The sequence below is a fragment of the Salmo trutta genome, chromosome 23 (assembly GCF_901001165.1).
Source record: "Salmo trutta chromosome 23, fSalTru1.1, whole genome shotgun sequence".
Lineage (NCBI taxonomy): Eukaryota > Metazoa > Chordata > Actinopteri > Salmoniformes > Salmonidae > Salmo > Salmo trutta.
This window is the reverse complement of record NC_042979.1, coordinates 12,581,350-12,595,441: the sequence shown is the minus strand read 5'-3', so window position 1 is coordinate 12,595,441 and position 14,092 is coordinate 12,581,350. Positions and strand designations below refer to the sequence as shown.

General features: G+C 43.5%; 1 protein-coding gene across 1 annotated transcript in view; it reads left to right on the top strand.

Moving 5' to 3' along the window:
- Positions 1 to 12,474, top strand: part of opn4xa (opsin 4xa) — a 48,310-nt gene extending 35,836 nt beyond the window's left edge. Inside the window, exons 8-10 of the mRNA XM_029709004.1 lie at positions 32 to 206; positions 11,296 to 11,445; positions 11,811 to 12,474. Of these exons, the coding sequence (XP_029564864.1) occupies positions 32 to 206; positions 11,296 to 11,445; positions 11,811 to 12,203 (718 nt within the window). The 3' untranslated portion in view covers positions 12,204 to 12,474. The remainder of the gene's footprint in view (positions 1 to 31; positions 207 to 11,295; positions 11,446 to 11,810) is intronic.
- The last annotated feature ends 1,618 nt before the right edge of the window (positions 12,475 to 14,092 follow it).

The window sequence follows — 14,092 nt, the reverse complement described above, 5'->3', positions numbered from 1 at the left end:
TCCTTTCTTTTTTGTTGACTCTCCCATACAGAGACACTCTGGCAGAGAAGGTTCCCTGTCTGCACTGCCTGGCCCAGACCCCTAGGAAGGACTTTATCTCTGTGTCCAACAGTGAGTCCTCCTTCAGGGACTCCATGCTCAGCAGACAGTCCTCCACCTCCAAGACAAAGTTCCATAGAGTGTCCTCTATGTCCACCGGAGACACAGTGAGTTAGTGTGCTTCTGTGGGGTTGGAGGGTAGGGTAGAGGGGTGGTAGGGGTAGAGGGTAGAGTGGTGTAAGGTAGAGAGGTTGGGGGTAGAGGGGTGGAGGGTAGGGGTAGAGGGGTTGGGGTAGAGGGGTGGAGGGTAGGAATAGAGGGGTGAGGGGTGGAGGGTAAGGGTAGAGGGGTGTAGGAGAGGGGTGGAGAGTAGGGGTAGAGGGGTAGAGGTAGAGGGGTGTAGTAGAGGGGTGTAGGGTAGGGGTAGAGGGTAGGGGTAGAGGGGTGGAGGGTAGAGGGTAGGGGTGGAGGGTAGAGGTAGAGTGGTTTAGTGTGGAGGGTAGAGGGCGAGGAGTGGGTGGTAGGAGTGGAGGGGTTGAGGGTAGGGGTAACTGCCAAAAACGCAATACTTCCAGATCAACTGTAATATCAATACCATTGTAAAGCACAATTTCTCCCCTTTCCAACAAAATCAATGACGTGACCTTCGTGATGCCCATCTCACCATGAGTCAAGAAAGGCAATGAGCTCTGTCGGGTTTTTAAAAAAAATGGCGCGTGGGGAAGTGAAACCTATTGTGTGATAGCGAGAGAGAGATGTCGTGTGGGGAAACGGCTTTTTTCACTCGATCTGTCCAACTTATCACCTTATCGCCTCTAAAATGTAAATAAAACACTATAAAGAGTTTATATTATGTGTCATTACATACCTATTTGAAGGTTTGTGTCGAATTTGAATCGGGTTTTTAGGGCGGTGCTAAAGTGATCTTCAGAAGTGAACAGCGGCTTTTGAGAGTCATGATAGCTTGCAGTGATGATGCAAAAAATGACTAGGTATCCCCCCTTACCCTGTCCCTGTCCCTTTCTTGTTTTTAAACAGTGAGAGAAGTGCTACACCTGGTGGAGAAAGGCTGTAAGACAGAATTAGTTGCTTTATGCGTGCTGTACGTTACGCCATGACACGTCACGATGTAACGTACAGCGTCAGAGGTGTCCGTTTTTTCTACTTTTCTCCAATACTATAGAGCCATTACCATGTCAATCAACGCTTGAATAGAAATTTAATCACACCCCAGATTTTGATGTCAACACAGTCACTACAGTCCCATTAGTTTTCATTGCAGCCTCGTTTGAATGTCGCGGTTGCGCACATTTGTACAGAAAGGGGTTAGTCACCGTTAGAGTGGTGTGGGGTAGGGGTAGAGGGGTGGAGGGTAGGGCTAGAGAGGTGGAGGGTAGGGTGGTAGGGGCTGTGGGGTGTAGGGGTAGGGGCTGTAGGGTAGTGGTAGAGGTAGAGGTGTGGAGGGTAGGGTGGGAGGGGTAGTGGTAGAGGGGTGGAGGGTATGGGTAGAGGAGTGGAGGTTATGGGTAGAGGGGTGAAGGGTATGGGTAGAGGGTGGAGGGTAGGGGTAGTGGGGTGGAGGGTAGAGGTAGAGGAGTGTAGGGTAGAGGTAGAGGGGTGGAGGGTAGAGGTAGAGGGGTGGAGGGTAGAGGTAGAGGGGTGGAGGGTAGAGGTAGAGGGGTGGAGGGTAGAGGTAGAGTGGTTTAGGGTAGGGGTAGAGTGGTTTAGGATAGAATTAGAGGAGTGTAGGGTAGAGGTAGAGGGGTTGATGGTAGAGAGAGGAGTGTAGGTTAGAGGTAGAGGAGTGTAGGATAGAGGGTTTGGAGAGTCGGGTAGAGGGTGGAGGGTAGAGGTAGAGGAGTGTAGGGTGGAGGTAGAGGAGTGTAGGGTGGAGGTAGAGGAGTGTAGGGTAGAGGTAGAGGAGTGTAGGGTAGAGGTAGAGGAGAGTAGAGGTAGAGGGTTTGGAGAGTCGGGTAGAGGGTAGGGCTGGAGTGTAGGGTTAGAGAGCTGGAGGGTAGGGTTAGAGGGGTGGAGGGTAGGGTTAGAGGGGTGGAGGGTAGGGGTAGAGGGCTGGAGGGTAGGACTAGAGGGGTGGAGGGTAGGGGTAGAGGCGTTGGAGGGTAGGACTAGAGGGATGGAGGGTAGGACTAGAGGGATGGAGGGTAGGGGTAGAGGGCTGGAGGGTAGGACTAGAGGGATGGAGGGTAGGACTAGAGGGATGGAGGGTAAGGGTAAAGGGGTTGGAGGGTTGTTGTAGAGAGCTTGGAGGGTAGAAGTAGAGTGGATGGAGTGTAGGGGTAGAGGGGTGGATAGATGCGGCACAAGAATAGATGTCTCATGTTGCCAGGCAAACACAAAGGCTGGAGTCGAGTCTACAAAAACAGAAACATTCAAATGCAACAATGTACTGCTTTCTTGTACTACAATCCGTTACTTTGTAAGTATGTTTCTGAGAAAATGTATTAAAATGTTGATCACAAAAAATAAAAACATTGTAAAGCACAGTGCTCTAGAGTAGTGGTTCCCAAACGTTGTATAGTCCCGTACCCCTTCAAACATTCAACCTCCAGCTGCGTACCCCCTCTAGCACCAGGGTCAGAGCACTCTCAAATGTTGTTTTTTGCCATCATTGTAAGCCTGCCACTCACACACTATATGATACAATTATTAAACATAAGAATGAGTGTGAGTTTTTGTCACAACCCGGCTCGTGTCAAGTGACAAAGAGCTCTTATAGGACCAGGGCACAAATAATAATATAATAATAATCAATAATTTTGCTCTTTATTTAGCCATTTTACATATAAAACTTTATTTGTTCAAAATTGTGAATAACTCACCACAGTGTCACGAGAATTTCTATCTCAATTGTTGAACTCAACTATTCAATATCTCTCTGTCTGTGTCCTGAAGGTTGTAAATCTCCAGCTCAAAGAAACAGACAGTCTCAGTGTACAATGTATCAGTTCTTTATTCGGAGAGCGCCCTGCCCTTCAAGTGCAGAGCGAATCTTTTATACACACACACAAACAAGTTCAAATCTTAAGCTACGCCTTGCTCAGACAGTCTGTACTTTTCCACTACACACATACATTGTTTATCATATTCTGCAACATGTTTCATAATTTTCTGCAAGCCTAACAGTTTCTCCACTCCACGGGTGGAGACAGAATGTTATTGGTTTCACAGTTGCACAAGTTGTCTGTCGATAGCTTCTCTTATCATTTGTTTCACACTTGCACCCTGCTTACATAGCTAAAAAGGAACAACATTTCCTGGTTCTAATTCTGACATCAGATTATAGTTTTATGATTGTAATACATTTCACACAATTATACAGTTTCAGGGTGAAATATCTTAGTCATTACTTTAACCTGTTTGGGATAGGGGGCAGAATTTTCACGGCCGGATGAAAAAAGTACCCGATTTAATCTGGTTACTACTCCTGCCCAGAAACTAGACTATGCATATAATTAGTCGATTTGGATAGAAAACACTCTAAAGTTTCTAAAACTGTTTGAATGGTGTCTGTGAGTATAACAGAACTCATATGGCAGGCCAAAACCTGAGAAGATTCTATACAGGAAGTGCCCTGTCTGACCATTTCTTGTCCTTCTGTAGCCTCTCTATCAAAAATACAGCATCTCTGCTGTAACGTGACATTTTCTAAGGCTTCCATTGGCTCTAGGAAGGCGCCAGAAAGTGGAATGATAGCTCTGCAGTCTCTGGGCGAAAAACAGCAGGGGTATTTGTGAGTGGTCCTTCTGAGGACAATGACACTGGCGTGCGCATGCACGTGAAGACTCCATTTTTTTCTTTCACCGTTTGAACGAATACAACGTCTCCCGGTTGGAATATTATCGCTATTTTACGAGAAAAATCGCATAAAAATGGATTTTTAACAGCGTTTGACATACTTCGAAGTACGGTAATGGAATATTTTGCATTTTTTTGTCACGAAACGCGCCGGCGCGTCACCCTTCGGATAGTTACCTGAATGCACAAACAAAACGGAGCTATTTCAATATAACTATGGATTATTTGGAACCAAAACAACATTTGTTGTTGAAGTAGAAGTCCTGGGAGTGCATTCTGACGAAGAACAGCAAAGGTAATCAAATTTTTCTTATAGTAAATCTGAGTTTGGTGAATGCCAAACTTGGTGGGTGTCAAAATAGCTAGCCGTGATGGCCGGGCTATGTACTCAGAATATTGCAAAATGTGCTTTCACCGAAAAGCTATTTTAAAATCTGACACCGCGATTGCATAAAGGAGTTCTGTATCTATAATTCTTAAAATAATTGTTATGTTTTTTGTCAACGTTTATCGTGAGTAATTTAGTAAATTCACCAGAAGTTTGCGGTGGGTATGCTAGTTCTGAACAAAACATGCTAATGTAAAAAGCTGGTTTTTGATATAAATGTGAAGTTGATTGAACAAAACATGCATGTATTGTATAACATAATGTCCTAGGAGTGTCATCTGATGAAGATCATCAAAGGTTAGTGCTACATTTAGCTGTGGTTTTGGTTTTTGTGACATATATGCTAGCTTGAAAAATGGCTGTGTGATTATTTCTGGCTGGGTACTCTCCTGACATAATCTAATGTTTTGCTTTTGCTGTAAAGCCTTTTTGAAATCGGACAATGTGGTTAGATAAACGAGAGTCTTATCTTTAAAATGGTGTAAATAGTCATATGTTTGAGAAATTGAAATTATAGCATTTTTAGGTGTTTCGTATTTCGCGCCAGGCGCTACCATTGGATATTGGTGAGGCGTTCCGCTAGCGGAACGTCTGTCCATAAGAGTTAAACATACAAATTCTTCTTTCAATCCACCCTTTGACTAAATATTACACCTTGATACAACATTTGTTTATTTAAAAAATTACATCATCACACCAATAAATGTATGTACAACGTCTATTTCACCTCACCTGGGTATAGTTCTATTTCTACTTCCAGTTATAACTCTTCCTTTTGAGATTTTCACTATAATCTTCACACGTTAGAACTAAGATTTTTTTAATCTAATTGTGGGTCATCAGGGTCAAATTGGTCAGCATCATTAACCATTCCAGGAGGCATGTAGCGGTCATCCCACTGGTCTGAGTCAGGTATGGGCACATACCTCACCATCTGCTGGGTCACAGCATTCTCCAATGCCTTGCTCACCAACCCTCAGACACAGGGAATAAAACAACAACCACATAATATGAGCATACCCATACACAATAACAGCCTCCAAGATGGTAGCTACTATGGTTTTCCATTTGCCAAACATTTCATCAAACCACCCTGTCACAGATGTATTAACCCCATTCTTCACTTAGAGCAGTCAACCCAGCCAAGGCTCTAGTTACAGTCCCTTCTCGTGATGTGTTATTAGGAATGAATGTACAGCAATGACACCCCCCCCCCCCACCATTCTACAGACCCTGCCTTTTCTGCCAATAACACATCGAGAACCAGCCTATTTTGCCAGGTCATGAGGGAGGTGGCGGATAATTGGTCAGAGATCCCCTTCACCGCATCTCTAGTCTGGTTCACAAATCGTTGTTGGTTGTAATATATGTAATTAATCCAATCCACCTTTTTGTTTATAGTCACCCACCAAAAGAACATAGGGGTAAAGCCTTCCCCTATTTGATTCATAGCTTTGTATTCATCTGGGACTCCCCTTGGGTTGCCAATAGCACCCATCCAGATAGGGCTACTCCCATCCTGGTCAAAACTCCTCCTGTGCCTACATTGGCCTCCTATAACCGGCCTCTGATGACTAATTCTAACTGGTTTTACCAATAACACCGGGGCCCAAGTATCTACCCACCCTTTTGGTAGTATCTGTCAGATACGTCCTTTGCTGGTACAAACCCACCATACATCCGTTATAGGGGCTGTGAGGTTTAGAATTTTCTCCTGTGCTTCCGAATCTAAGTCAGTCACATTAACTACCATATTACAGCCATTAAAATCACCTACATTCTGCCCCTCCCTGATTCCTATTTTGTAGGTCACTCGTCCTTGACGGTTGGTATGTTGGGCCGTTTCTCTTTTACTTCTTAACAATGGTGGGGGTGTAGTATAATAGGTGCCGGAATGTGGTGGATCTGGATGTCTCAGGAAAATTACCAAGACTATGATGCAGCTCAGGGTCCCCCATATTTAAAAAACCGCCAACCCTCTCCTGCCCTTGTCGATCTGCTAGGAACCACCCCATACCCACACCTCTATGAGCGCACACAGTAATGATAAGTCAGGGTTGGGAATCTTCGTTAGGGAGGTAACCCCCGGGCCCTATTAGCACTCGGTTCTGCTCCCTAACTCTGGGTGTTTTCACCGGTTTTTGTAAGTGTTCCTACGTTTTTGCAGTGGGTAACGTGGACCCAAGTGGCTCTCTCAGCTATTCTAACAGCAAAGGTGGTTACCAACAAAACCTGGTATGGACCTTCCCAATGGGACTGCTTCTAGTCTTTTCTCCCCAGGGACTGGATCCACTCCCAGTCTCCTGCTTGGATTGAGTGAATCACCTTCTGTAATTGACCTGTGGGACACAAAAGCTTTGACATACGGGTTACCAAATAATCTCCTCAAGTGTTCTACTAGGGTATGCTCTACTTCTATACCGGCTTAATCTGACCTCCCCAGTTCAGGCATTCTATATAATCTACCAAACACTTTCTGGAATGGGGACAGTCCATGTTTATCTGGGGTTATCCTAATAGTCCTTAATACTATTGGTAAACATTGTACCCAATTTCTACCTGTGCTCATGTGTGTTTTCCTTAATCGTACTTTAATCGTATCATTTATGTGTTCAATCAATCCTGCCGATTGTGGGTGATATGAACAATGTTTTTTCATGTTGATGTACATTTCTGGTCTATACTATCTATTACCTGGTTAGCAAACTGTAATTCATTGTCTAAATAGATAGTTGCTGGTAAAAAAAATGTTTTCAAGTAGTTAGTTATACCATAGGCCCCATAGGCCACAAAGTGTTTCCTAACCTGCTCTACCATCCCCCTGTTGACACATGGCTTTGCCCATGTGTCAATATTGCTGCATATCTAAACAGTGACTTTGGTAAGATTGGTAAATTATTCTAATGTCAGACATTATCTTGTAGGATTGCCCCTTTCTTTTCCACATGTCCAATTCTTTCTGGGGTGTTCGTTCTTGGCTATCCTGTAACAATTCTCTGTCAATTGTCCTATCCTCTTTAAGATTTATCTGTGCTGCTTTGTATGGTTTTAAAGCTGCTTTCTTTGCTTCCTCATCGGCTTTCCGATTTCCCTGACTGACAACATCTGTTCTTTTGGTATGGGCCTCACACTTGCATATTGCTATTTTCTTAGGTAACAATACTGCCTCTAATAGGTCTAGAATCAATTTGGCATGTATAATTGGTTTTCCCGACGTGGTTACCATGCCTCGATTCTTCCATTGCGCTGCGAAAATATATATATATATGGTATTAAATGCATACGCGCTGTCTATATAGATAGTAACCTTTTTATCCTTTCCTATTTCGCAGGCTCCGGTCAACACTACTATCTCGGCCTGCTGTACAGAATAATTTCTGGGCAATGGTTCAGCATCTAACACCTTAATTTCTGAAACCACTGCATGTCCAGTCATATTTGAACCATCTGGATTTTTTCATAAAGAATCATCCAAAAACATGATAATTTCTCCATCTGGCAGAGACAAGTCCGTCAGATCGGATCTAAATAATACCACCTTCTCAGTTATTTCAATACAATTTGTGTGGTTCCCCATCACTCTCGATGGGCAACAAAGTTGCTGGATTTAGGGTAGTGCAGCTCTCGATTGTAACGTTCAGTTGTCCTAACAGAATAGCTATACACCACAAATATCTCACTAAAAACATATAAAACATTTTTTATTGTAATAATAATAAAACTAAAGCAAATGCTAAACATAGCATATGTTTTATCTGTACTAATGAAATCTCTCCTTCGGGAGTCCACTGTATTTTATCTAATAATAACATGGGTTAATCATAAATCAGTCCCATCAATAATTTCATATTAAACGCATAGTATGGGATCCATTATCTACAGTAATTTGCTATCCCTAAGAACTGCAACATATTTCTATTCATAATTAATTTTAACGCTTATAAAATCACTGTTTTTTTTATCTCAATCTATTTCCCTGCCCTGTTGGCTTAAAATATGTCCTAAATACTTAACTTCCCTGGGCTAGGTGGGACGCTTGCGTCCCACCCTAGTCAACAGCCAGTGGAATCAGGTGGCGCGAAATACAAATACCTCAAAAATGCTATAACTTCAATTTCTCAAACATATGACTATTTACACCATTTTAAAGATAAGACTCTCGTTTATCTAACCACATTGTCCGATTTCAAAAAGGCTTTACAGCAAAAACAAAACATTAGATTATGTCAGGAGAGTACCCAGCCAGAAATAATCACACAGCCATTTTTCAAGCTAGCATATATGTCACAAAAACCAAAACCACAGCTAAATGTAGCACTAACCTTTGATGATCTTCATCAGATGACACTCCTAGGACATTATGTTATACAATACATGCATGTTTTGTTCAATCAACTTCATATTTATATCAAAAAACAGCTTTTTACATTAGCATGTGATGTTCAGAACTAGCATACCCACCGCAAACTTCCAGTGAATTTACTAAATTACTCATGATTAACGTTCACAAAATTCATAACAATTATTTTAAGAATTATAGATACAGAACTCCTTTATGCAATCGCGGTGTCAGATTTTAAAATAGCTTTTTGGCGAAAGCACATTTTGCAATATTCTGAGTACATAGCCCGGCCATCATGGCTAGTTATTTTGACACCCACCAAGTTTGGCCCTCACCAAACTCAGAATTACTATAAGAAAAATTGGATTACCTTTGCTGTTCTTCGTCAGAATGCACTCCCAGGACTTCTACTTCAACAACAAATGTTGTTTTGGTTCCAAATAATCCATAGTTATATTGAAATAGCTCCGTTTTGTTCGTGCGTTGAGGTCACTATCCGAAGGGTGACGCGCGAGCGCATTTCGTGACAAAAAAATGCAAAATATTCCATTACCGTACTTCGAAGCATGTCAAACGCTGTTTAAAATCAATTTTTATGCGATTTTTCTCGTAAAATAGCGATAATATTCCAACCGGGCGAAGTTGTATTCATTCAAAGGCTGAAAGAAAAAAATTGAGAATTCTCATGAACACGCATCTCCAGTGTCACTGTTCCCAGGCTGACCACTCACAAATTCTCCTGCTGTTCTTTGCCCAGAGACAGCAGACACCCCATTACACTTTCTGGCGCCTTCTGAGAGCCAATGGAAGCCTTAGAAAATGTCACATTACAGCAGAGATTCTGTATTTTTGATAGAGATGCAACTGTAGGACAACAAATTGTCAGACAGGGCACTTCCTGTATGGAATCTTCTCAGGTTTTGGCCTGCCATATGAGTTCTGTTATACTCACAGACACCATTCAAACAGTTTTAGAAACTTTTAGAGTGTTTTCTATCCAAATCTAGTAATTATATGCATATTCTCGTTTCTGGGCAAGAATAGTAACCAGATTAAATCGGGTACGTTTTTTATCTGGCCGTGAAAATACTGCCCCCTACACTTTGAGGTAAACAAGGGCAACTCAAAGGGCTTTCCATCGTTGTATGATTTTTTGTGTGCAAATGAACTCAAGCTTACGGACAATGTCAAATGTGATATACACTGCAGCGAAGCACCAGAGTGAGCTGGGTGTGCAATTACGCAGGTACTTTCCCGAAACAGACGACACAAACAACTGGATTTGTTATCTGAACAAGAAAGCCTCATCAAAATTGCAACAAGCGGTTCTGTGAAAACTGAATTTAATTAGAAGCCACTGCCAGATTTCTGGATAGGGCTGCGCTCAGAATTTCTTGCCTTGGCAAATCGTGCTGTTAAGACACTGATGCCCTTTGCAACCATGTATCTATGTGAGAGTGGAGCAGTATTAAGATGTATTCTGCTAAACTGATTAAAGCTGCGAAAGGTGAAACAGCGCCACTGGCTGCCCCAGGCACATTTGTTATTGTTTTTGTTTTGAGATGAACATCCAGCTTCATGGTAAAATAAAGTTTGTACAGTCTGCTGTTCTATCTCGCGTGCAATGATGTCTGAGGAGAAAGACAGTGCTTTAGTTTGAAGTAACGTCTTTGTTGTTGTAATATAGCAAACAGACGTGGCAGTGTCACCGCTATGGATTCCAGCATTGTGACGTGTCTTATGCGTTGTTGGCGTAACACACAATAACTTTACTTTGTCTTTACATGCTGAATTAGAGCTCAGCTGCTGATTGAGGACAAAGACTAAAAAGCCTTCTAGGTGCCAAGACAACTCCCTGACACACCCCAGGGCTCTTGACTAACTGGCTAACACACACATGCATCCAGCAGCACACCAGGAGCTCTGGGTCTGATGCTCTGATGCTGTGTGTGTTTGATGTTGTGGACCCATGGGGAGAGGTCTGTAGGTGAAACGGGTGTCCTTCTGAACCCCTTCAGAGCTGTGTATCCAGTGGTCCACTGGTCTGGGTAGGGTGCCTTGGGCAGATTCAGCACCACTGTACCTGCCGGTTCCACTTTAGACCGTCTGGAAGTGCTAAGTCTGCACAATCACAGCTGAAAAGCAGGAGGTCTATATCCTGGACCTCCTACATATGGACCTACTGGACCTACAGTTCTGTCCAAACACAAAAGCCCCCCCCCCCCCCCAAAAAGTTCATATTTTAGAGTTTTCAGTTATATATGCATACTTTCTTGAAACTGAATTTACAGTACATACAGTATACTGAGCAGTGGCTGACTTGGACCTGGCTGACCTGGCTGACTTGTGTCCTGGCTGACTTGGTTGGCTTGGACCTGGTTGACTTGGACCTGGCTGACCTGGCTGACTTGGTTGACTTGGACCTGGCTGACCTGGCTGACTTGTGTCCTGGCTGACTTGGTTGGCTTGGACCTGGTTGACTTGAACCTGGCTGACCTGGCTGACTTGGTTTACTTGGACCTGGCTGACCTGGCTGAATAGTGTCCTGGCTGACTTGGTTGGCTTGGACCTGGTTGAGTTGGACCTGGCTGACCTGGCTGACTTGGACCTGGCTGACCTGGTTGGCTTGGACCTGTTTGACTTGGACCTGGCTGACTTGGACCTGGCTGACCTAGCTGACTTGGACCCGTATTGTGTGTAACCTCCACAGCAGATGAGGAGTGATGTCGAGCTGGACCCCATGGACCAGCAGGGCCAGTCTCTGAGAATCAGCCACTCCTCTGGAGCTCTGAGGGTGAAGGAGTGCAGACAGTCATCTCAGCAGCGGGCCAAGATAAGGAACAGCAACAGACAGGAAAAGGTAAGGTTGGAGTTCCAGCTAGGAGTTGGTGGCTGGGTAGAACTTTGCACGGTTTCTGTGGCGAACTATCACTCAAACACACGTTTGGGGGGGGGGGCTGTAATGCTTTTCTGAACATGAAACGAATCTGTCAGGCTGACAGCGTAATACAAAATTTAACAGCTGGTACCTGGTATACTCTGGTTCACAGGTGCTTTAACATGATTTATTTATTTATACATTATTTACGCAATTTGCAATCAATTGCAATGGAACAGAGGCATAGACAGGAGTTCTTCAAAATATTATATAGTTGAGAAGTCCCCACTAATTATGAGGATGGTAAAAATGTAATTCACAACCCATTTATTTTGGTACTCTCATAGTGTGAGAGGGGCTCACTGAGCAGCTGTGACCACGACATGGTGTCTGAATCTGTCAACATGGCCACCGTGCCCCTCCTTATGACCAGAGAGGAGGCTGGAGAGGGGTGGCAGGAGGAGGACAAGGAGAAGACCCAGGACAGAGTCCCCCAGTCAGTCTTTGAGGTGGAGGAGGCCCCCCTACCCCCAGCCTCACCCCCCAGGACCCTGATCCACAACAAACACAGAGACTCTGAGGTTTCCCAGATCATCACCAGCCCCTCGTCAGAGACGACGGGGGACTATAAGGGGGAGGAGCATGGAGCACAGACCCGTGAGAAGAACTTGCTACTGGGCCTGCAGAGTTTAAACTGCTCCACTGAACTGCTGGAGTCGGTAGAGAAATTCCTCTCCTGAAACACCCCTGTTGAGTCTGTCTGAAGGTTTTGTGGTGTATGCATGATGTGTGGATGTGGATGTGTTACTGTCACATTACTGTACAATACAGACAATCGAGAGCAAGTGAGGATTGTTATGGTCCAAGTAGGTTATACATACACTGTAACTGAAAACTGTAAATTATACACACATTTTGGGTATTATCAACAGTAAAATAATCTGAAACGTTTTTCGTGGTGCATTGTGGGAAAATGTTGTGGACAGGGAAAGAGTTGCTGTATTTCGAATGGTACTGTAATTCCACCCGACAGAATACAGTACCGTACAGTATCTTTGGAGCGTTCTGTACAAAAAACCTTTTGACCACTAGTGGGTGCACGGCATTGTTGTTTCTGTCTCATTAACATATTTTGAGGTGTGCCTTGTAAGAAATTTTTGTTGCACCCGTGAGTGAGAATGCTGCACCAATTTAACTCATATGTGGTTGTAGGGTCCCAAAAATTTGTACAAGGGACAGATTATAGCTGCAGTATGTAACTTTTTGGGCAACCTGACCAAATTCACATACAAATGTGAGTTATAGATTTGTCATTCTCATTGAAAGCATGTCTAAGAAGTGGTAGATCTGTTATATGTGTGTTATTTCTATGCTTCCTGTTCATAAATTTTGTTTTTGAATCTTTTACTTTCGGTTTTGTATGCCAGCTTCAAACAGCTGAAAATACAATAGTTTTGGTTATGGAAAATATATTTCACAGCAGTTTAGATGGTAAAATGACTCTATATACACTATACTTGTTTGTTTTGTCATATAAACTGAAATTAGGCAAACTATTTGAATTTTTGCAACCAGGAAATGGCGGTGCGATTTCTGCATAGTGCATCGATAATCCTTAAATGGTTGAGGATTTTGCCATGTCCTTTTGGTCTGTTTTGCCCTGTAGTCGCTGCCAGTTTGGAAGCCTTTGTTAAGGCCTCTAGAAGTGCAAGTAAAGTAAAACACAAAATATTCATTATTATAAACTGGGTGGTTCGATCCCTGAATGCTGATTGCCTGACAGCCATGGTATATCAGACCATATACCACGGGTATGACAAAACATTTATTTTTGTTGCTCTAATTACGTTGGTAACCAGTTTATAATAGCAATAAGGCACCTTGGGGGTTTGTGGTATATGGCCAATATACCATGGCTAAGGGCTCTATCCAGGCAATCCGTGTTGCGTCGTGCATAAGAACAGCCCTTATCAAATCAAATCAAACTTTATTTGTCACATGCGCCGAATACAACAAGTGTAGACCTTACCATGAAATGCTTACTTACAAGCCCTTAACCAACAGTACAGTTCAAGAAGTGTTAAGAAAATATTTACCAAATAAACTAAAGTGAAAAATGAAACAATAACCTAACAATAACAAGGCTATATACAGGGGGTACCGGTACCAAGTTAGTGTGCGGGGATACAGGTTAGTCGAGGTAATTTGTACATGTAGGTAGGGGTGAAGTGACTATGCATAGATAATAAACAGCGAGTAGCAGCAGTGTACAAAACAGATGGAGGATGGGGGGGGGTCAATGTAATAGTCCGGTGGCCATTTGATTAATTGTTCAGCAGTCTTCTGGCTTGGGGGTAGAAGCTGTTAAGGAGCCTTTTGGTCCTAGACTTGGCGCTCCGGTACCGCTTGCCGTGCGGTAGCAGAGAAAGCAGTCTTTGACTTGGGTGACTGAAGTCTCTGACAATTTTATGGGCTTTCCTCTGACACCGCCTATTATTTAGGTCCTGGATGGCAGGAAGCTTGGCGCCAGTGATGTACTGGGCCGTATGCACTACCCTCTGTAGCGCCTTACGGTCAGATGCCGAGCAGTTGCCATACCAGGCGGTGTTGCAACCGGTCAGGATGCTCT